The sequence below is a fragment of the Antechinus flavipes genome, chromosome 3, assembly GCF_016432865.1.
Source record: "Antechinus flavipes isolate AdamAnt ecotype Samford, QLD, Australia chromosome 3, AdamAnt_v2, whole genome shotgun sequence".
NCBI lineage: Eukaryota > Metazoa > Chordata > Mammalia > Dasyuromorphia > Dasyuridae > Antechinus > Antechinus flavipes.
Genome location: NC_067400.1, coordinates 436,978,329 through 437,004,330, shown reverse-complemented (window position 1 = coordinate 437,004,330; position 26,002 = coordinate 436,978,329). Strand labels below are relative to the sequence as shown.

Here is a 26,002-nt window from a genome sequence, read left to right as displayed (position 1 = left end):
TAATCCATATGCAAAAAAGAAATGCCTATTCCAACACACCCAACCTGTTTATCAAGTCTCTAATGGAAAGTATCCAAAAGAAACTCACTACTTTTGAAAGAAGAGTCCATTCACCTTTTAGGAGAAGTTTTATTAATATTTTCAAGCCTCTGTAATGTCAATACATTGTTGTTAATTCTGTCTTCTGGTGTCAAGTGAAACAAGAACAAACCTTTTCATGTGAAATCCTTAAAGTATTTGAGTCCAACTATGGACAGACAATCCCCTGAGTTATCTTGTCTCCAAATTAAATACAACTATTCTTTTAACCTATTCTTATGTAACATGGACTGATAAAAATCCATGTTTATATGCATCACAGAGTAAGCATGGATGGATGAAAGAGTACATTGTGAAGTCCATAGAAACAAAATAATATTATCAGAAATGTTAGAAGGTGAAGGAAAAAATGCAATATTGAAATCAAGTTACCAATTCAAGCATATAGCATAGTGCAAACAGGGAAAAAGTCATAGGAAATTTTTTCCTTAATGAAGATATATTTATTCTTAGAAATCTTACATATTGAATTGATATCAAGTTTAATGATAAGAGAGGGAGAGTACTTGTCAATAATAGCCACATCTCTTGCCCTTGCCATGCTAACTTAAATATGCCAATATATATATTCTCTATATTATGAATCTCACCCCAGTGTTTGTTTCTGTTTAAGGTAAACACAGTCTATTCAGTCAGCTACTGCAATTGTAAAATCCAAGTGATGAATATAGCTCATTGGAGAGAGAATGTCTTTAAAATTACTAAGTCAATAAAAATTATTTCCAGTAGTGAATCAAGATTATTTTTAAAAATAACATAGTCCTCTTTACCAATCCTTGTTCACATTCTCACCTTTGAAGACCCAAATACACAAATAACTTATCACCAAGAATAAGAGTCAGTATTTATATAGTGCTTTAAGGTTTGCAAAATACTTTACAAATATTTATCTTCTTTTATTCTCACAACAGTCCTAGAAGGTAGATGTATTTATCACTCGCAGTTAATAGATGAAGAAACTGAGATAGGTTAAGTAAATTACCAGAAGTGATACACTTATTTATTATAGTCTGAGACTGAATTTGGAGACCTTTTGTAGATAAGTCTGTTCTGATGTCCCTAGTTGTTAGTACCCTAACGCCCTCAAATTATCTTACACATCTCTCTACATATTTTATCCTCCAAATAAAATCTTAGAGGTAAGGCATAATTTCATTTTTGTATTTGCATTAGCACAATAAATAATATATATAATTTCCAATTTAGATAATTGGGGAAAATCAACTGCAAATTGACTAATTTGGTAGAATAGACTATATATATATTTTTTATTTTATGACTTACTAAGAGATACAGGCTTTATAAGAAATAACCTTCAAAATTAGTTACAAACCACAGGCGCATGCTTTAATTTACTAAGAGGGCTAGCTTTCTGTTCTCTTTCTTACATCCTCATTAGTTTAAGAAAGTACGTACAGGGGCTGCTAGGTGGTGCAAGGCTGCTGGATGATGCAGTGGATAGAGCACCAACCCTGAAGTCAGGAGAACCTGATTTCAAATCTAGCCTCAGACAATTAACACTTCCTAACTGTGTGACCCTGGGCAAGTCACTTAATCCCAATTGCCTCAGGAAAAACAAATGTACAACTACCAAAGGAATTGCAGAACAATATTACCCAATATACTCAATAACTAAGAAGAGATAATAATACTTAATAAAGACATTATGTCACTAAAAACAAATAGACTTTGCTTCTTTGAATGGTTTTTTATGTAGTGAATATATATATATATATATATATACATATATATATATATATATGTATGTATGTATGTATTTCTGCCTGATAATAAAAAGCTATCTACACCTGATACTTCTGCATCATGATGCCATCAGCTAGAAGAGCTTGCTACTACTTCTAGGTCATTTAGAAGTCTTTAATATGACAAACCACCTCTTAAAAGAAGCAGAAACATTCTTAAAAACTGTTAACTATGGGCCTTTCAGAAACATTGAGACTGCAGGGGTTTTTAAACTGGGGATTAGGAACTTTTAAAACAATATTTTGATAGCTATTTTAATATAAAAGGTTTCCTTTGTAATCCTTTGTATTTTATGCATTTAAATGCATTAACCTGAGGTGGGGTGGATTCCAAAGGAGTGACACACAAAAAAATTAGAACTCTCATTCTAGAAAGACAAACCAATTCCCATGACAAGAGGTAAAAGCAATCAACTTTTCTTTCCTTCTGTTGGTACACCTTATCTCTCTGAATATCAGATGGAACAAAAGGTAAGGACCAGCCCAGGTCTATTCACTATCAATAACATAAGGAAGCAAGCTTAAGTTCAAGGCTACTACAAATGAGAGGAGCAAGGAGCAAGTTGTTCACTTTTACTTCTCTGCTCTTATACTTTTCTTAATGGATGACTTGGCACACACTAACATATTTCCTCTCATCTTTCACAAGTAATACATTAGTCCATGTGTCAAGTCCATAGCCACTAAACCACCATACTTAGCATTGTTACAAAAATTTGTTTGAAATTGTACCCAAAAGGTTTTAAAGTTCTGATATAATTACTAGTTTGTCTTTAAGGAAATATAATAAAATAATCAAAACACAATAATGTAAATAACTCTAAGAAAGGAAATATATAATAGTCATTTTCAAATATCTGAAAAATATATGGAAAAGAAATTAAATATTCAGTGTAATAGTAGTGAGATACAAACTTGGTTCCTAACCCTGCCATCAATGCTGTATCAGGGATCCTGGGGGGGGGAAAGGAGAGAAATAAATATTTCCTAGCATTGAAGAGAAGCATTTTGCATCTGAGATTTATTTGGAAATGAATAGAGAGTACATACCCGATCCAGACCCAGATGTAGTCATATCATAAATAAGATCCTTAAGAGTTTTCCCAGAATTTACTAAGCTGCATTCATTTAGTGGTTCTTCCACATTTTGCCTCTTTTTCTTTTTATAAGTGCATTGATGTCCTTGACAGGTACATATAGTCAACATTGCAGCTATAGACAAAAGGCACACTGGTATGGTGATAATTATGGTTAGCTCCACTGGTCCTAGTTTTTGAAGTTTTGGAGATGCTGCAGCTTAAAAAGAAAATGATAGTGAATCAATCTATTTTAATTATCCTTGAAATAGCAATAACTTAAGAATATTTTCAAGTCTACACCTTGTAGTCATCCCCAAACTGTGGTTCATGAACTCTATGGGATACAGAGTTATGACAAGAAGTCCAGCACACTGAATGACTCAGTAGTGACTCATTAATGACTCACTAAATGTCTCTAGATAACATTTACCACAGTCATATTACAAAAAGAAAAAACAAAAACAAGGAAAGAAAACTTTAGACAGACCAGGAAAACTATATAGAATAAGAAAATTTTGGACTGTTTATTAATTCAATTAGTTCTACTGTAAATATACTAAGAATTTATATGCTTTGATTTCTTATTTTATAGATTTGCTTAGTTATTTATTTTGATTAATAGCTTTTAAATTTATATCTTCATATTTTTTATAAATAATCTCAGTAAATTAATTAAATATATCTGCTCTCTTAACATAAGAGAACAATTTTTATTTTTCAGTTGTATATAGGTGCTATGATAAGCAAATTGCTTTAAATATTACTGAATTTATTTCAGTTTTTCTTATATGCTGTCTTAAACATACAATTTAGAGAAGGAAGAGATATGAGAAGTCAACTAATCTAATCCCTTCATTTTACAGTCAAGGAAATGAAAGCTCAGAGAACTCAAGTCTTTTATTACCTATGTGCTCTGGGTCACATAAGTAATAAATATTAAAGATAGAATTTAAATCCACATCCATTGATTCCAAATACAGCATTCTTTTTTTTTTTTTTTTTTTGTGCCACTCTGGATGGTAATAATGCAAATACTATCATGTGATAATTCATTATAGTTAAAATGAGGATTTCATATTAAAGAAGGTTAATAAGCTCTGCTATAAACTATGCTTCTTTAAAGTTTTCTTTACCAAGTGTTATTGGTTCTCTATAATACATAATTTTGTAGGCAACTGAAAATATAAATGATGAGAGAAACAAAGTATAGAAATACTCCTATTTCCATGTCAGATTAAGGGAAGTGTGAGCAGAAGGAATAAAATATTTGCAAATCTCCTAAAAGCATCAGGTACTATAGACTAGAGAGGACATTTTCTACTTTTTAAAAATTGCTAAATTCCTTTCTTTCACCATTTTTTTCTTCCAACAGGTGATAACTGTTATGGGCCAGAACTTGAAACAAGGTGCTAAGTCATTGATAGAGACAATGGTTGTTTAGCATAGTTCTTAACAGTTCTCTAGTTCAATACATGTACTTAGTACTTACTATAGTTCCACAAGATTCACACCTATGATAAGACAGGATATAAGCTCAGACAGGCTCATCCAGAATGAGAACTAGGGAAGACAGAGACCATGGAGGCGCTTAAGCTCTTGGGACCAAGGTGAGAGATAGGCCTCTAAGAAAGCTAACTGGGCTGCAGGAAAGGAGACAAGACTTGGAAAGAGATTTGGATTTGGACTTTAATACCTGGCTGCATTTGAAGTGATTACTGAAATGAAACTAAGGCTGTCTCCAGAGACCCCAAGAAAACCTCAACAAGAGAACAATACATTTTAGAGAAGAATATTACACATAACTATGACATTCTGTCCATGGATTAAATTCAATTGGCTTGTATCTTAGATCCCCAGTCTTTCTTCAAAGCCCAATTCAGATACAGTGCTACTCTGTGACATTCTTGCTCACCCAATATACATATACACTGCATTCCACCTGAATATTTTCTCTTTTCCCCGCATCCTTCATATTATCATAATTTTTTACAAGATTTCTCCCTTGCATATACCACCCTCTCCTTTTCTAGTAGCAATTTATTAATTTCCCTTCTTAGCTGTTCCCCACATGCCTATATCACAGTGGAAAGAGAACTGGTTTTTAATCTGAAGAAATATATTTGAATACAAGTTCTGCAACTGATTGCCTGTTTGATCATGGCAATGTCATCTCACGTCTTAGCTTCCTCACGTACAAAATACAGTAGTTGGACATTATTATTTTCTTCAAGTTAAAAACAATAGTCCAGGCCCATTTATCATTTCAACTCCTGTGCCTTGTACCTAGTAAGTGTGCAATGAAAGTTTATTTTGTTTAATTATTAGGTGAGAAGCTCATTAGTCCCACTTTTCTATTTTGCTTCTCACAAAGCATAGAAATTACTTTCAGTTCCTAACTCCTTCATGGTTGAACTAGATATTTCTTCCACATGCAAACCAGCTCTTTTCTCAAGGGTTTTGAAATCCCATTGCTATGGAAAAGGGGAAAGGGCTGTGGAGGCTATTTATGGATGGAAACACACCAGGATATATAGCAGAAAACATCTATTAATAAAAATATTCCTTTAGTTCTTTGAAGAAACAACCAAAAGACAAAATAACCCATGATCATTAATCCATTCCTTTGCATTCCTGTGTAGTTTTATTTTGTTTTGTTTTTTATTTGACTGGGGTGGGGAGTGGATAAGGAAAGAGAAATACTTAAATATCATTTAAATATTTCTCCTGGCTTCTTGAAATCACAAAATAGCAATTTACATAATCCATATAAAGTTGTAAAGAATGTAAGCTGTTCTAAACCTAGAGAATTTTTCTACTATATATACATCAATATTGGGGTGACTTTAAAGAGAAATAGTATAATAAATTCTGAGAAATTTTGGGATGCCTAGCTAAAACTGACAAGGTTGGGAGACTTTGAAGGAGAATAGAAAAAGCACTAGATTTAAAATGAGAGCATTTGGAGTCAAATCTCTCCTGTCACCTACAATTTGTCATACTTTGGAGAACTCTCCAAATCTCAGTTTCCTCATATGTAAAAGGAAGAAGTTGGACTCAGTAGCTACTAAAGTTACTTCCAGTTCTAAATGTGTGGTCTTAGATAAAAGAATTCATTTTAATGATACACTTTCCTACTGATATTCATCCTGTTTATTTATTTGGCTATTTTTTTTAGAGTTAATATTGCTAATACTCATTTTATAGACTTCAGATAGATTTATCCAGGAATTTAAAATTTTCATTCCTAAGCAAATGATAAAAAATGACAAATAATTGGCAACAATAGAGTATTTTATTAAGAGACTATTTATGTGGGAAGTATCATTTCTTAACTACACCTATTTCACAATAGCCAACCAAAGGTTAAGAAAGCTTTGTTTAAAGATCATCAAAACTAACAAGAAGGGAATAAAAATGCTTATCATAATTTAATCACTAGTCTCTGAAAAGTTTTTCACTTACTCTTTGTCATCTCAATAGATCACCAAGAATCTATGTTGTCTTGTTTAGTATATAAAAATGTAAGCATTAAAGTGTCAGCTATTTTGCTTTTAAAAACAGGCATTACCCAGCTAGATTCTCTTATAGGAATGGAGTAATAAATCTGATGAACAGATTTTTTAAAAGAATTTAACATTTTCAATATTGATTGAATATGAAGATAATTGGAGCTTATTCACCAACATCTATTGCAGAAAGTAAAGGAAAATTCTCACAGGAATATACTTGGTTCTCTCTTTGAAGTCATCCCTTTTCCTCATACTCTCATTGAAACTTTAGCCTCTGTCCTATGATCACTTGGGTTATATAGGTAAGTTTTTACTTTACCTAATGATGATTCAAAAATTTAGCTCACTTCCAACTCCTGATGTTATCTAATTTTATGCTAAAATTATATTAAAATTTTGTGACAGATGTAACTCTAAAGATGACTTTGTTCAAAAACCTGAATAAATGACAATAAACAAAAAATTTTGAAAGGAAGACTACCTCAACTAAGGTGTCTACTGGTATTTATAAGGACATTTTAAGCAAGGTCCAAACAAAAGAAGGGTTAGCCCTATAAATCAATTACAAAATTTCCCAAATGTTCTTCAGTGAAAATCATCAGAAGAAAATAGAAATAGTATAAATTTACAATGAGGCAAGATCAAATTTAAAAGAGTAAATAATTCATTGTTTTCAATATTACTAAGAAGTTTATTGTCATAAAAATCTAACAAAAACAAATGTTCTCCAATGATTTTTCATGATTGGAAATCATAGCACAGCATGATCTCAGAATTATTTAAATTTCTAATGCCCTCCCAATAGAAAGTTATTAGATGTAACTAAAGTACAAAAAAATTATTAATGATAAATTATATATAAAAAGTCATAAGAGGGCACCAATAATATGTATGACTGAAAAAAGAGATAAGTTGATCATGTAGCAAAAATAATAGGAAATAGAATAGCTTTAATGCTACATTGATATGAAAATAATAAAAGATTCAAAGGAAAATAGTGCATTGGGTAAGGTACATCTATTGACAATGTCATAGATAAGTATACATACACATATACATAAACACACACACGCACACATGGAAAAAGATCATGAGCAATATCGTCTCATAAAAAAGTGTCAGTTTAAAGAAAATTTAGAAAATGATCTATTAAAAAATTCATCCCAAAGGTACTAAAAGGTTAAGTTAGAAGAATAACAAATATATGAAAAAAATTTAAAGCTACAAAGATTTTTATAACAAATTCTTTTCATCCCATAGAGTGGAGACACCACCTCTGAACTCTGGCAACATGAATACTGATGTGCTTGTGGAGGAAGGAGAAAATGAACAGAAGAGAGCAAAAATGGCTGAGTAACTCTACTAAACCAAGTGTTCCCAGAAGAGGTTTCTGCTTAAAATCACACAATTGTGAAGACAACAAAGGACAGATATCCAAAGGATAGCAAAAGAGGGAAATATATCAAAGCATATTACTACTTCAAAAAGATGACTTATAAAGCGTTATTAATTACCAAGTACTTTTATCTATCTATAAATACAATATAAAAATAATCTATACACAGCATGGAAGAGAGTAAAGTGTAGAATACTGGAAAAGTAGGAAGGGACCAAGTTACAAGAGCTTTAAATATCACATAGAATATTTTATATTTAATCCTAGAAATAATAGAGAGCTGTTGGAATTTACTGAATATGGGGATGACATGGTCAGAACTACCCATTAGGAAAATTACTTTGATTTCTGATTGAAGTATAACTTAGAATACTTAAGTCAAAATCCATGGATCTAATATTCTAAAACACTAGATGTGTGTGTGTGTGTGTGTGTGTGTGTGTGAGAGCGAGAGACAGAGAGAGAGAAACAGAGAGAGAGAGAGAGAGTAAGTGAGAGAGAAACAGAGAGACAGAGAGACAGAGAGACAGAAAGAGACAAAGAGAGACAGACACAGAGACCCAGCGGGGTAGTCGGATAAAGCCTATGGAACTCTTCTTTGAATGTTTTGTTCCCTACATTCACAATCAAAAGAAATACTAAATATTAAATAAAGACATATATTTTGCCATCCAAGTTCATAGACTCTATACCCTCTATTCTTAGGGACCCATGAATGCTAACTTAATAACTCTTGCTGTAGACAGTAAATTCTTTCAAATGTTCCTATTGGTGGATCTCACTAAGCTAACTTCATCAATTTCCAAGCATTTCTGAGCTTCAAGGATGAAATCCAAAACTGTCTAATAGAATTCAGACTAACTCCCCAACTAAGAAAAACCCAAGTGAATGCAAAGTGACTTTTGTCTAGACTATATCCATCCATCTATTTATCCATCAATATCTATACCTATATCTTTATCTATATCTATATCTACATATGATAGTATTAAATATTATTTATGGTATTAAATACCATATTTTGGTATTTAAAATGTCATCAAAGAAACATCTGAGAGAAAAAGGAGATGCATTGGTCAGTGATGAGAACAAGAGATAACCTGTGTACAGTTCCCAGGCTCCATTAATATACTCTAACAGAACATAAGGAAGCTTCCAATATGCTGAAATGTTCCCTTTTTGGAAAACAGGGATAAGAGTTGTGCAGGAAAGTCAGGCATCATGGGGGTTTTAGTTTCTATCTTTAGAGAAGGGACTTCTTTTAATAAGATTAACAACAATTTGAGTATTTGAGAATATGGGTAAGAATCACATAGGATTAAAAAGAGGTGGGATTTACCTAGGTAAAGGAATAGTCACACTGATAAGATTATAGATACAGCCAAATATCTAATGAATTTAATCAACTTGGCTGTTCTGATTCAGGAAAATATCCATTTTAAGTTATATTTTAACTCAACTGATGCCAATTTACATTTAATAAATCTTTTTAATGCATCTAATCAAATTTAGAATGAAAATTAGAGGTAAAAACCCCTGTAACAAATAGCACCACTTCTGCATTTTTGTTAAAGCTATGTCTGAGTTTATTTTATCTTATTACAAATTCTCCAAACCATTTAGTCTGGAGCAAGAAATTATTTTTCTGATTCCCATGGACTATATCTGATTGCCTGCTTCATTTGTTAGAGGATGGGAGGGGTAGAGATAGGAAGAGTGCAACTGGGCTTAGTTATAACTATGTTCTTTCTAATTGCTTTGTCTTGCTATTAAGTACCAATTAGGTCTCTACTTTTTTCTAATAACAAACCAGTCAAATTCATCCCTCCACCCCCCAGAGCACCTAATCAGCAAATAACTATACAAAGGAAGAATAGAAAAGTGGGAAAGACTGTACTGGTGGTATTCATTTGACACCTTTCCCTAAAATCAATTACTTTTTAATTATTAAAGAACTACAAAAAGGTTTTGAATCAATTTCATTTTATCTTCCATCTGAAAATATTTATTGTAACCTTAAATATAGCATATTGGAATGAACATATGATTAGTATCAAAAGACCTCAATTCTAATCACTTTAAGATTAAATGAAAAAAAATGGGTATGGAAATGCTTTGAAAAGTATTGTTACACATTATTATCATAATAGAATTCTACTATATTAAAACAACTTAGCAATTCTCTAGAGTTCATCATAATGAATTTTATCTGTTCCTCAAAACACAATTACAAATATACAATCTGTTAACTAAATGTTATATAATTCTAATGTCTGAAAAGAAGCATCTATTTCCAAGAAATTCATAAATTATAGGAATCATAGCCTCATAATCAAAAGCCACAAAATGATGAAAGAGATGGTTTTAGAAAAAAACTAAGACTTATGTGAGTTGCTACAAAATGAAGTGAGCAGAACTAGAACATTGTACATAGTAGCAGCAATATTGCAATAATGTATGAAAGACGTTGATAAATACAATGATCTCCAAAAATTCCAAAGAACTCATGGTGAAAAATATCTATCTCTAGAAAGAATTGATGAACTCTGCATATAGAAGCACATTTTTTTCACTTTTTTTCTTTTCCCCACAAAATAGCTATATGTATTATCTTTTTTGCCTTCTCAATGAATGCAAGGAGGAAAAAGAGAGATGGAGAGAATTTGAAATCAGAAAAAAAAATTTTTTAAGCTGAAAAAATACATTTTAATCCTTTCTCTCCAACTCCAATCTCAAATTGTTGCTTTTCTATTTCTGCCAGTTATTGGCATAGGACCAACTGTTGCCTCTGAGTATTTAAGGATTTCTTTCAGATGAATAGGAATGGGGCTGATTCTAAGTTTTAATGTTCCCTAAGAAGTGTCAAGAGCTCCCTAATCTTGCCTTGCTCTAGAAATCATTAACCCTGGCCTTTTGTACTTCTGAGAGAGGGAAGCTACAATAGTGTTTTATTATCCATTTCACAACAGTCTTTTCAACTTGCTTTTGAAAGTTTCCAGTAATATAATCTCCCATCTCACATAAATCCAATTCTACTTCTTTGATAAAGAGTTATTTGAAGAGAAAGAACTTTATAATATAGCTATGTGTGTTTTATTTTCTTTTAACATATACTTTCCCAGGATATTTTAAAATTATCAAAAATAATAAGTATTTTGGATAACTTAAAGACAAAGATAGTTAACTCCAGTCACACCTACTGATCTAAATAAGATATCTTATAAAATATGCTGGCAAAATTTATGCTTTGTGGGCAAACCTACAAAACAATTAGTAAGAAAAAGGTTACTCAGTAATCATGTTGGTGACAACCAAGAAACCATTGTATCAGAGAATATTAAATTCAGAAGGAACTTCAGAAGTCCTTAGTGCCCCTCAATTTACAGATGAGGTCAGTAAGGCTAGATAGTCATAACTTTCCCCAAATCACATTAAAGTGGCAGAATAAGGATCACCAAACCATTCTAACTCCAAGGTCATACTTAAACATTATTTTGAAGGGAAGTAAAATTTATTACTTTTTAAAATCCAAATGACGATTTACATTTACACAGGTGAATTCAACTATCCAGTGAATTCTAAATGATTTGTGCTTATGGAAAATAGCACAGAACAGATCATCGACATTTATTTTAGGGACAGTGGGCAGAATGCTAGACATGAAGTCAGCAAGATCTGGATTTAAATCTAGCCTTAGATACTTAGTAGCTAAATAAGTCACAGTCTTTGCCTCAGTTTCCTCTTCTGTAAGAAGATAATAATAAAGTTATTAGGATTAAATGAGAGGATATTTTAAAGTGCTTTCCAGACCTTAAAGCTCTATATTAGTGGTATTATTTAACATTTCTATTTGGAAAGAGTTTTTATGTGAGTGTGTTAAAATAGTTTCACCTTCCTATTACAGGTAGAATAATGAAGTGACAAAGAGTCTACTTGGAAGTCAGAAGACATACACTATATGTATATCATATATTGTAACCCTTGGCTGTGTGACCCTTGATAAATCATTTAATCTCTCATTGCTCTAGGCAACTCTAAGAGAAGGTGATCTAGTTGATTTTCATTGGGAGAGGGAGTCTCCTTATCTGGGAATTCACTATACTAATGAAATCACAGAAACATCTATTTTCATCCCTTACTTTCCAAATTCCAAGGAAGATCTCTTCTCTCCCAAACTTACCATTTAGGGTTTCAAATATTCTAATATTCACAATATTAAAAATTCATGATGATCTCTGGTTGGGCTCTCACCCTGATACTTTGTTTTTACTGAATTTCATAAAACTACACAGCTACTTCCCAAAGATAAGGTGAATGATGAATACCTACAACTTAGTCCATCTGTTTCATTCATTGGTAGTCAAAAGGAAGAGAGGTATGTGTGTGAAAATGATTTTAGACGAAAGTAGAGACAGTTCAGAAAAGGTCTGGGTTGATAAGAAGACATTTCCTACCATGTTTCCCCAATCATACATTTCTTTGTGTTAAAATGTTTCTCTATCCAACTCTAAGGTATCACTTCACACCTGTCAGATTGGAAAAGATAATGATAAATTTTGGAGGGGATGTGGAAAAATTGGGACACTAATAAATTGTTGGTAGAGTTGTGAACTGATCCAAATGTTCTGGAGAACAATTTGGAACTATCACCAAAGGGCAAACTGTACATACTTTTTGATCCAGCAGTACCTCTGCTAGGTCTGTCTCCTAAACAGATCATTAAAAAAGGAAAAGGACCCACATGTACAAAAATTTTGTAGCAACCCTTTTTGTAGTGGCAAAAAACTAGAAACTGAGAGGATGCCCATCAGTTGGGAAATGGCTGCATAAGTTATGGTTTATGAATATATGAATATTATTTTATAAGAAACAATCCACAGGTTGATTTCAGAAAGGCCTGGAGAAACTTACATGGACTGATGCTAAGTGAGTAGAACCAAGAGAACATCGTATACAGCAATAATAAGATAATGTATAGATCAACTGTGGTGGACTTGACTCTTTTCAACAAAGTGATTCAGGACAATTCTAATAGACTTGTGATAGAGACAGCCATCTGCATACAAAGAGAGAACCATCATTTTTATCAAAATAAATGTAGTCAGAATTAAACTCTATTCTCACTGTACTGTGAATTATTTCAATTGGATAATCAAACCTAGCTGAGAATATTCAGAAATGGGGGGCAGGGGAGGAAGAAGGAGAAGCACAGTTGTACTGAGAAAGGAAAGAGCGGGGAGGAATTTTGGATCAAGAAGTCAATGGTAAGACTGAAAACTCTGGACAAACATGGCATCATGGGACCATAGATTCTGGAAATAGGAGCTAGAGATTTAACATGAGGCAGGATGCTCTAGTTCTAGTTGTATTATTTACAATGGCTGGTATAAGTTGTCATAGCCTCAGTTAAAGTGAAAAACTAGTTTGAAAGTTTGAAACTTGGATGCCTCCACTCACCTAGTCATCCTAGTAAGAATCTAATAGTTCTTTACTGTACCACCCTTTCAAAGTTGAAGAGGGAAAAAAAAGAGGAAGAGGAGAAAAAGAAATTAACATATCTAATTTCTCCTTATTCTCCTTTGTCATCTCTATTATCAACACCATTTCATACAATATTTTTGAGATTTCTACCCTGCTGTGGATACTGAGAGTCCATAAAATGAATCTAAGGCAAGTAATAAAATTAGTTTGGATTCCCTAACTGATTGCTGGTAAGTGAAAAAGGCCCAGCACATGCTGGGTATTGAAGGGAAGTTACTTTGGGTTAATAATTTATTTCACATAAATCATGTAGTGAGAGATAATTGAGAATTGGCTATATTAAATGAAAGTAACCAAAAGCATAAAGGTACAATACATGCATTCAATTTTCATATTCATAATTTCTAATCTTTATTACTCCTAGATAGCTTCTCATAAAAATAAATACCTTAACAAATCCTATTCATCCATCCCAATAAATAAGGATTGTTATCTTTATGATGGTCTTTTGGCGAACATTCATCCTGAACACTGGGCAACTAGGTGGCACAGTAGATAGAGTGCTGGACTTGAACTCAAGAAGATCCAAGTTCAAATCCAACCTCAGGAAATTAATAGCTGGGTGACCTTGGGCCACTATCATAATTCTGTTTGCCTCAGTTTCCTCATCTGTAAAGATGCAGAAAAAAATTGGAAACCACTCCAGTATCTTTGCCAAGAAAATCCTAAATGGAGTCATGAAGTATCTAACATGATTAAAAAACAATAATCATAAGCATGCAAAAAAGAGGGATTAAATCTCACAGTGTTATAATCCATGATTTAAATGTTTCTGGTTAACTTTGGTATGTGATAAAATACATTTCCTTTAGTCATCTAGTTCAACTTCTTTCCATCATTCATTTAGCAGATGAGGAAACTGAGGGTTAGGGAAGTCCTTTCGAGTCTGTCTCCTCTTTACTCTTATCACAACACCTTCAGCATAACATTTCATCACATCTCATGGGTATCCTTGTATCTGATCTCTTCCTTTTCCAATCCATCTTCCACACAGTTGCCAAACTGATATTACTAAAACATAGATCTGACAAATGTCCCTACTCTGTTCAAGCTTCAATGGTTTCCCATTGTCTTGAGTTTGGTATTTAAAATCCTGCATAATCTAGCTATAATTTATCTTTTCAGACTGATTCAACATTAATTCCTATGTAACATACTCAAAGGTGCAGCCAAATTGGGCCCACTTGATATTCCCCACAAATGGCATTTTATTCTTGTATATGCCTTTGCACAGGAGATCTCTCATGCCTGTTTAATGTATGAATGTATTCAACAGAATTCAATTCCATCCTCTTTGTGCTGAAATATTTTAATCAGAAAAAGCATCAGTGCTTCTCAGAACCATAAGCTATCTTCAAAGCTCAGTAGCTTCAATATAGATTGTCTCCAATCCAGTATGGACTCTTAATCACAGTATATTTTCTTGTATTATAATTTACATTTCTTTATCTATGTAGATATTTTATTCCCCTCTTCAATATAAACTCCATGAGGACAAGAACTATTTTGGCTCTGTATTCTCAGTGCCTAGCATGGTGGTAGGTAGGTAGAAATTGTTTAGTAAATACTTCATGATAAAGCAATTGCTCAAGGTCACAAAGGAAGTATCTCGAAGACCCAAGTTTAAAATCCAATCTGGCTTGTGAGCCATAAAGATGGTAAAACAGGAAATACCATTTACATATAACTTCTTTGCCTTCTGATTTTACTTGTGGTGACATTATCAGTATCACAGTGATTCAGGTCCACAAACACTGCATCAACTCAGTTGCAGGATATACATTATATAATAAGACTAAGAACATTTAAATTAAAATGTTTAAGTTGTCTAAAAACTCAACAGTTCTTAGAGCAGCAGTTCTCAAAATGTGATCCAAGGACTCCTGGGTGTCTCCAAGATCATTTCAATAGGTCTGTGAGGTTGAAACTAATTACATAATCATGATGACATTTAAATTTCTAATACAATACATATCATCAGAAAAAGTCAACATAAATACAATCACCATTAAAACTATATAAAATTCCAATTGATCAGTGATGAACAAAACCAGCTACACCCAGCAAAAGAACACTGGGAAATGAGTGTGGACTGCTTGCATTTTTGTTTTTCTTCCCAGGTTATTTTTACCTTTCTAAATGCTATTTTTCTTGTGCAACAAGAGAACTGTATAAATATGTATACATATATTGTATTTAAGATAACCTTTAACATGTTTAACATGTATGAGACTGCCTGCCATCTAGGGAAGAGGATGGAGGAAAGGAAGAGAAAAGTTGGAACAGAAGTGTTTGCAAGGGTCAATGTTGAAAAATTACCCATGCATATGTTCTGTTAATAAAAAGCTATAATAAAAAAAGAAAGCTAATGGAAATTGGATAACATATCTAGTTCTCCATTTTTTATAGTAGTAACCTGACTCAGATGTCAGTTATAATATTTTTTATTTTTATTGTTTTTTTCATTTTGTAATAATTTTTATCTTAAATTATGAAAATTCCCTATATAATATGATCTTCTTGGAAGGACTGCCATTATTTTTAGACTAATAAAGCTTAATTAACTTTAAAAAACAATATGGAATAATTCACACAAATATTACTATCAATTTTACAGATATGGAAACTGGAGCTCCAGAAAAGTTAAGTGATACCAAATCAATTAGTTAATAAGCATTTTCAATACTGAATTTGTAAAAATCTTATAGTCTAATTGGGGGAAATAAACATATGAATACATGAGAATATGTGAAATAAAAAGAAAAAACAAATAATTAAATACAAGGCAGATAGAGTAAAAGAATAGTACTAGTTGGGAGAAATTAGAAAAAGGTTCATATAAGAAGCAGTCCTTGAACTGTGTTTTGAAGGATAAGAAGTAAATTGTGGTAAGAAAGGAATGCATGAAAAATGTAAAGTTATAAGTTAGTAATAGAAAAAAAAAAAAGGTTAGTTTGGTTGAAACAAAGAGAGTGGGGGGAGGAGGGGATGATGTTAGAAACATCAGACACCAGAAAGATAGGTTGAGAGAACAAATTGTAAAAGGTTTTGAAAGCTAAAAAGAGTTTATATTTTATCTTATGAAAAATAAGGAATCTTTGAAATTGATGGAGGTGACATTTAGTTAGATCTCAATTTAAGGAAAATCATTTTGACAACAGTTGTAGAATGGAGGAAAGTTAAAGTAGGAAGAAAAATTAGCAGTTTTTACAGTAATCTAGGTGAGAGATGATGAAGGCTTAAATTAAGTGGTAACTTTGTAAGTAGAAAGGAGTTGGATAGAAGTGTTGCGGGAGTAGAAACAAGACTGACCAATTGATTGGATAAATGGGCTAAAGAAAAGTGGTTTATCCAGGATAATGTGATTATGAACCTGCTAATTATAGTGGAGCCTTTAATGATGAAATTGCTGATAATAATAATAGAGCTAGATATTCAGATGCACGAATAAACACATAAATACACTGATATATAGGTACATAGTTACATAGCACTTTAAGGTTTGCAAGCCATTTTATAAATATTATCTTATTTTATAAGTCACAATAACCTTTTGAAGTAGGTATTATTTTTACATATGAGAAAACAGGTGATTTGAGGTGACAACTTGCTCAGGATCACAAAACTAGTCTCAAAGGTTAGATTTGAACTTATTCTTCCTAACTCCAGGGTCCAACATTTTCTATTCACAGAACCATCTAGCTGCCTCTGGTAAGTTTGGTAAGAGAAAATACAGAAGAGGGAAAGATTTGAGGTAAAACATGACATCAAGTTTAGATGTCCTTTGGCTAAGATGACAGGAAAAAATAATGATGAATGTTGGAGGGGATGCGGGAAAACGGGGACACTGATGCATTGTTGGTGGAGTTGTGAACGAATCCAGCCATTCTGGAGAGCGATCTGGAATTATGCCCAAAAAGTTATCAAACTGTGCATACCCTTTGATCCAGCAGTGTTTCTATTGGGCTTATACCCCAAAGAGATACTAAAAAAGGGAAGGGGACCTGTATGTACCAAAATGTTTGTAGCAGCCCTGTTTGTAGTGGCTAGAAACTGGAAAATGAATGGATGCCCATCAATTGGAGAATGGCTGGGTAAATTGTGGTATATGAATGTTATGGAATATTATTGCTCTGTAAGGAATGACCAGCAGGATGAATACAGAGAGGCTTGGAGAGACCTACATGGACTGATGCTAAGTGAGATGAGCAGAACCAGGAGATCATTATACACTACGACAATGATATTGTATGAGGATGTATTCTGATGGAAGTGGATTTCTCTGACAAAGAGACTTAACTGAGTTTCATTGGAGAAATGATGGACAGAAACAGCTACACCCAAAAAAGGAATACTGAGAAATGAATGTGAACTATTTGCATTTTTGATTTTCTTCCCGAGTTATTTTTACCTTCTGAATCCAATTCTCCCTGTGCAACAAGAGAACTGTTCGGTTCTGCAAATATGTATTGTATCTAGGATATACTGCAACATATTTAACATATATAGGACTGCTTGCCATCCTGGGGGGGGGGGGGAGGAGGGAGGGAGAGGAAAAAACGAAACATAAGTGATTGCAAGGGATAATGTCGTGTAAAAATTATCCTGGCATGGATTCTGTCAATACAAAGTTATTATTAAATAAAATAAAATTAAAAAAAAAAAGTTTAGATGTCTTGAGTTCTATAATGGAATGAATCACAACCAACCATTCAATCATTCATTCAATAGACATCTATTAAGTACCTCCATAATTAAATAAGAGTCATTCTTCTAGGTGTTAGTGGAAATATATAAAGAGTTGGTACCTTGCTTACATAATATTTAAGAATCTTCATTCTATATGATTGATATATTCGAACTTGGGCATGTGTTTTTATATTATTCAAGGGGAAATTTTTTTCAAATATCAAACCAGCTCTCTATATGAATACCTACACTGGGGAGAGGTGTTTTTTGTTTGTAACTTTTGTTATATCCTTTACACAATGCATAGCATGTAGTAAGGGTTTAATCATGGGTTTGTTGAGTGAGGGCATTGACTATACATAACTTAAACTTATATTTCCACTAACACCTAGAGGACTGACATGCACACAGTAGGCATTTAGTAAATGTCTGCCCATTTGAATGGAATCATTGCATGCCTAATACTTAGTAACATAACAGGCATTCAAAAAATGTGTTATTTATTAAAATAAACATTGATAAACACCATTCCTCTGTGTGATATTTTTGGTGGTCTAAAAATTGTAATACAGCTTCCAAATATGTCTAATTTATTCTCAGATACTCAATGAGACAAATTTGAATTTAACAAATATTACTTGACCTAATGTGATGTCTTGAACATAACAGATGTTCAATAAATATTTGCCGAATGAATATTCATGAATGAGTGAATGAATGGAAATGGTGACACAGAGCTAAGAGACTTGGGATTTAAGTTTAAAAAAAATTATTCATCTTGAATTAATTCCAAATTTTGTTTTAAACTTTCTAGAAGATCTTTAGTAGAATTTCATCAATTTTCTTTTTGCCTTTGGGGATTTAAGAAATCCTATATTAAGTTTAAATCTTAGAAGCTTGACTGTTCTATATATTTATATTTAATAGACATTTTGTAAAGTATAAAAAGCATAGCATCTTTTCCTTATTCTATAATAACACCCATTTATCCTACCTGTCGGGTACATATTAAATCCTATCAAAGTGAACACTAAATGGAGTTTGTTCTGGTGTTTGCATTGCAATGTCAAATGTATCCCTCCCATCAGTATTACCTCCAGCATAGGTATGCCAGGCTGCAGCAACTACAGTCTCAAGTTTCAAATCAGAACTCACCAGCAATAACAACACAAAACTGCTATAGGAAAAAAAGATACCAAAGCAACTGCTTTTAACTGAAATTCCAAAAAGGACAATCACTTGATTTTTTCCTCATTCTTAGAATTATAATTATGATATTCTTTATCATTATTCACTATGTAATCAAGTAAGTTTGTGTCTCTACAGATTTTGATATTGTGCATTTGAAAGAAAAATTAAGTTAGAAGTATACTATCACTTATATACTGTCTACCTGGCATACATGTCTTTACTAAGCAGATACAAAATGCTGGGCCTGAAATCAGAAAGACCTCAATTCATATTCACCCTCAAACACTTACTGTGTGATTCTAGACAAGTCATTTAACTTCTGTTTGCCTCTGTTTTCTCATCTGTAAAATGGGAATAATAATATCTTTTAATCTACAGAGTTGTAATGAAAATCAAGTAAGGCTGCCATCTTCAACAAGAGAAGTATAACTCTAAAACAAAGGTGAAGAAACTTTTAAAACATCATTCATGGCTCATACAAAAATATCAACTTATAGAACTCAAGCAGTGAGAGGTTGTTGTACCTAACTTTCAGCTCATCATTGTTTGCAATTGTCTTAACAAACAATTTTGTGGGCCTTATATGACTTGCAGGCTGGACATCCCCCATTCCTGATCTAAAACCTTGCACTGGAAAAAAAAAATTATTTAAAGTTTCAGAATAATTAGATACTTGTTTCAGTAAAGATTATGCCCCTGGTGTATTTTTAATGGATCTGATTCCACATTTATTATGAATAGAAATACAGTCAAGAGGTTATATTACTAATTAGCAACAATTAATCTAAAATTCACTCCTATATTATCTAAGTTGCGTAGAATGCAAAAATGAGCTGTTTTTTTTTTAATATATATTTAACTACCCAGGGAAGGAAAGAAACAAACCTTTTTTTAAGTATTTACTATGTGTCAGGTACTATACTAAGCATTTTACAAATATTATCTCATTTAATCTTTATAATGACCCAGGGAAGGAGGGGCTAAGTTTTATCCCTATCTTATTATTGAAGAACCTGAGATAAGAGATTAAGTAACTTAGAGTCATATAGCTAGTATCTGAAGTAAGATTTCTTTTTTTCTAGCAAATTTATTTATTTTTAATACACATTGCTGTTGGAATACACAAAAGAGTTGTTGGAATACATGGGAGCCACCTGACAGTGGCTGTTGGAGATTCAACCCAGAATGGATCTCCTCTTGTGAGAGGATGATACAAGGAGACTGAGAGCCAGTTGCTGTTCTCTCCTCTTCCCTCTGCCTCCAATTTATCTCATTCTCAATCCGCAACACCTGTGTCAGCAAAGGCTGCCCTGTAATTCCTTCAGATGTTATGATCCACAGCTGTGGAGGCTCTTGGAGAATTAACCTGTCCCTCAACACATTGCTTTGTGAATCATGGTAGGAGAGAAAAATCAGAAAAAAAAAGAAAAAAAAAATGAGAGTTTAAAAAAACAGAAAAAAAGAACTGAACATAGAATGTGTTGATTTGCATTCAATATCCTTTGTTGTTTTTCTGGATACAGATCTTTATAATGATTATAATTTTAATCTTTATAATGACCCAGGGAAGGAGGGGCTAATTTTTATCCCTATCTTACTATTGAAGAACCTGAGATAAGAGATTAAGTAACTTAGAGTCATATAGCTAGTATCTGAAGTAAGATTTCTTTTTTTCTAGCAAATTTATTTATTCTTAATACACAAAAAAGAACAAAAAGAAAAAAAATGAGAGTTTAAAAAAACAGAAAAAAAGAACTGTTTTCTGTTCAAAGTTTGCTGGCATTGCTTTGGATCATTGAACCTCTGTAAAGAACCAAATTTTTTATAATTGACCATCGCTGAAGTTAGATTTCAACTAAGATTTTCCTGACTCTAGGCCTGCACTCTATCCATTATGCCATTACAAGTTACTATCATTGTCTTTAAGGACTCCTACAAAAATAATAATCAAAGGTTTCCTACAGTGGGATCTCCCCTATCAAGTCCAAAGACTATGGGGTCTGCTCTCCCAACAGATGCCTGCCTATGGGAGTGACAAAAGAAAGTCACCAGTGAGATAACACACATCCCCGACAAGTTCTTAGAAAACTGTATAGGATAGCAACCACTAACCCAAAATAATTCAAATAGATGCTTCTCAGAGCCAGAGCAGAGAGCAATTTATTCACTTCCTATAGGAAAAAAAGTGTTGTCTTCACACTACCCTCAAGGATTTAAGAAAACTTCGATTTTTATTAAAGCAATAGAGCATAGTGATATATTTCTGAATGTAGAACCAGGAAAATCTGGGTTCATCCTCAAACAAGGTCACAGAATTAATGTGTCCCAGCTGAGATTCAAAGCCAGATCATGGGATAAAAAATCTAGATGTATGAAACTCCAAACCATTCATTTTATAGTTAAGAAAAACTTAGAGAAGGTAAGTAATCTTTGTAAGGACCTTTGATTCTAGAATCTTTAGTAGTCTTCTGAGTCCAAAGCTAGGTCTTTTCTCTTCAAATCCTATTCTATTTTGTCGTATTACTGCAGGATGAGAAAAATCTATGAAAAGTAGAAACAGCTTTAAGGAACTGACCTAGTTTATTCAGTGACTGATCCTTTTCTCCAAATATAGCTTCCCTCACAATATTTGCATTTTTTTGACCACATTGACTGAAATTCTACTATTTAGACATTCACTTGGGTAAATAAGCATTCTCTTTTAAGAAACATAAATATTTAGAGGAGAGTTCCCATGTTATCAGAGATTCATATTTTAATGTGAAATCTTTTTGGCTTATTTTCCTCCTAACATATAGATAATATCAGCTATTCTGAGAAAATGGGAATAATGATTAGGAATTATGGACAGATCAATATGTTTGGTGTATAGAGTTCTTGCTACCTCCTGTAATGAAATCCCAGCCTATTCTTCCAAGACCCAGATTCTAATTATCCCTAGTCTATTTGCATAGAATTAAACTGGACTTTGTAGTTTCACTCAGGAACCTAACTTACCTTATACAACATTATTACCAAACAAAAAAATAAATTCTAAATTCTAAATAAGTACACAACAGTCTATATACAATGACCTTACATTTGCAGAATTTCTTCCTTTTTCTTTCCCCTAAACCAAATATCATCTCCTTCAAGAGCCCTTTTCTGACTCACCCCTTGATTAGTGTCTCCTACCCACATCATTGAGTGTTTATTCACCCAAAAGCCTATTTTTTTCTTATTTATGAACATGTCATACCAACCCAGTAGAATGTAAGTCCTTAAAAAAAAGGGAATATTTTATTCTTTGTTCTTGTGTCTCCAGAGCCCACCTCAAGGTCTGGTACATGATGATGTACTTAATCAATGGTTGCATATCGATTGAAATTGATTTTACTGACATAAAAAGCCTTTAAAGACAATCTATTTATTGATTATGAACTGCCCATACAATAGATTTCAAGGAATCAATGCTAATTTTAAATATCTCACACTAGTGAATTTACAAAAGTCATTTTAATACTCAGGATCATCAGAAATTATTCAAGTAATCTAGTTTGTAAAAGGAACTTCTTACATACTTTGGACCTCTGGAAAACTAGATTACATGTTGCCAATTATCTTATCTCCTAGAATAACAAATATGGAATGGTTTTTTTTCTTTAGATTTATCTATTGTAAATTAGAAAATTGAAAGAAAAGCTGTTTGCCAGATTACAAATAAACAGGAGAAGAAAGGTAATCAATTAATCAGCAAATATTTATTTGCCTACTATGTGTCAGATGCCCTAGATATAAATGCAAAGAATGAAACAACTCCTACTTGTCAAGATACTTATATTTGAAAGAGGGGAATAAATACATGTATAAATATACAATTGATGTAAAGGGAATGAAGACAAGATAGTAAGAGATAAGTGGGATGAATTTGAGGCCTTTTCAGAAAACTGACCTCTGCCATAATTTAGGGCTACATTTCCAAGAAAACCCTCTTGCTTGTCCCCTTGCTAAATCTCGCACAAACTGCTATAGTCACCTTGTTCTTTACCATGAGGGTGGAGTGAATTCCTGAGACAGACTGTGAACCCTGATAGTAAGTCAGGAACAGCTGGAGTCCAAGATGGAGGAAAAATTGTTTCAGTCTATTAAAAAAAAAAAAAAAAAACCAGAGACTGCTGCCTGTCCTTTGCCTCCCTTCACTAGACTAAGATACTAGTGAAGACAACACTTTTTTTTCCTATAGGAAGTGAATAAATTGCTCTCTGCTCTGGCTCTGAGAAGCATCTATTTGAATTATTTTGGGTTAGTGATTGCTATCCTATACAGTTTTCTAAGAGCTTGTCAGAGATGTGTGTTCTCTCACTGGTGACTTTCTTTTGTCACTCCCATAGGCAGGCAGCTGTTGGGAGAGCAGACCCCATAGTCTTTGGACTTGATAGGGGAGATCCCACTGTAGGAAAGTAGGACCCCAAAGAGAAGACTCGCCAGAGCAGTAACCAAATGAAACTCTGATAGATTAAGAGAGAGAAAGTCCGGTGGGCTGGTGAAAGGAACAGTTCCACAAGATTTATGCATATAATCTGCAAGTAAAAATTGAAAGGCGGCCCTTAGAAAGGGCAGCACCTAGAAAGCCAAAGTGAACATGGGAGTTGAGATCATTATTGTGATCCAGTGAAAGGGGAAGCACCTAGTAAGTTCCTCCAAGTGACCAAAGGAAGAGGACAACCTCTCTATAATTGGCTTGTACCAAAATCAGTAAGGGATGACATAGGAGTGGGCTCCATTTGGCCAACATATAGCTCTCTCAGTGATTGGATATGTCATAAGTTAAAAGCAGTTTGGGTTTGTATGTGGTTGTGAGTCTGTGCTTTGTCTTCTATGTTTTTCTCATTCAGTTGTATTACAAAGTAAAAGAAACGGCCATTTTGGAATTTTAAAATGCTTGTTTTGTGCATATTGATGCAAAGTACCCTGAATATTTTCTTAAGCTTTCAAGCTTCTCTCCTTAGAAGGTATTGGGAATGACCAGGGCTGTTGTGTGTGGACTTATTCCCAATCCAGCCTTTCCAAAGAATGGCCCCAAAACTTCATGCTCTAGAGTCAGCATGAATTTCTTTCTAGAAAAGGATGTGATCTATGTCCACATGGCTTGGAAGAAGCAGACCACACAGGGAAGAATATAAAATTCAGGGGCGATAAGAGCCATTGCCATTTTGCTCCCAAGATCCTGAGTCTTTATCTCAGATCTCAAATAGTTTACTGCCATTTCAGAGATTTCAGTCAGTCTAGGATAATGGAGTTTTTGAGGAGAAGAGGAGTTTTCTCCCAAAAATGTGACTTAAATTACTGTATGTTTAAATTTAATGGTATAGGGCAGCTAAGTGGCACAAGGAATAGAGTACCAACCTTGAAGTTAGGAGAACCTGAGTTCAAATCCCAGACATTTAACAACTCTTGATCCTAAGCAAGTCACTTAATCCTAATTGAGTCAGAAAAAAAATAATGGCATATGATAGAATTACTTTCAGTTGATGCATTTTTGAATAGGAATTTAGAAATATATATGTATCGATATTGTATAGTATTGCTACTAGAAGTTTAAATCTGTATTTTGTTTGATTTTAAGTTAAAAATGGTTATTTAAACAAAGTTCTCTGGCAACTTACCTAAAGAAGTCATATGTTTGTATCTTCTAATTAGATGAAATATGTTACTTTCTAAATTGTATATTGGATACTTTGTCAAAATTATGAGTTATGCTTTATAATTTAGTCAGTTCTGCTGGACATATGTATAAGTTTTGTGAAATTTGGTCCAAAGAGATTTAGATATTACCTACATTGTGAATCTTAATTTTTTTTAAAAAAGTTTGTTTTATAAACAAGGGAAAAAAAAGATTGATTTGCAAAAGCCATTGATAGGTTGAAGAGAATATTCAGTTAGAATCTCACAAGTTAAAGTACTGATTTTAAAATAATATTTTTCAATTGGTATGCATGTTAAAATTGGAAACTCGACAGTAAAGTACATGAGATTCCTATCCACTTTTGTAATGGATTATGTTATATCTATTTGGCTATCACTTATGAAAATTATGAAATTGCTAATTAAGTTGTTTGGGGTTATTGTTGTAATATTGAAACCTAAAACTGTTAAGAATTATTGATATTATTGATATAATAGGTTGTTAGATAGAGAGAGACAGGAGATATTGAAAGGCACAGAGAGGAACAGGATGTTTTGGCAGGCACCAAAAGATGTGGTTTTAGGCCCTAAAAATGGAGGGATAGAATAGATGCCAGAAATGGTAAATATGAAATAAAGTGGGAGAGCATAGAAAGAGGTTTTAATAATTAGTGATGGAAAGGGAAAGTTCGTTAGTGGAACTTGCCATTTGCCAGGAGAAAGGAACTCCCCCACAAGGTTGGTGCATACCCTTAGCTGGTAGGCTAAATGCTGAAAGACTTAGCATGCTAAAAGAGTTAATCATAAGAAGTGGGATCAAAAAGCAGAGTAAAGTTAGGCATGGGGAAAAGGGAAAGGGAAAGACCTGTTGGCTTGGAAAAGTGAAGGCTTAGTCTATCCTTCCCTCATTGAGTGTGGCTGCTTCTCAGAAGTGAGAAAACAATTACCCACTCACTGGAACTCATCCCCTCTCTTGTTGGTTAAATGAAATTACTTTAACATTAAATGTTTATATTGTTTAAAGGAATAGTTTATATCTACATGGTGTTAATAATTGAATATTTGTTTTTA

General features: G+C 33.0%; 1 protein-coding gene across 1 annotated transcript in view; it reads right to left on the bottom strand.

Moving 5' to 3' along the window:
• ACVR1C (activin A receptor type 1C) overlaps window positions 1-26,002 on the bottom strand; it is a 54,748-nt gene that overhangs the window by 13,497 nt on the left and 15,249 nt on the right. Inside the window, exon 2 of the mRNA XM_051986350.1 lies at window positions 2,913-3,158. Within this exon, the coding sequence (XP_051842310.1) occupies window positions 2,913-3,158 (246 nt within the window). The remainder of the gene's footprint in view (window positions 1-2,912; window positions 3,159-26,002) is intronic.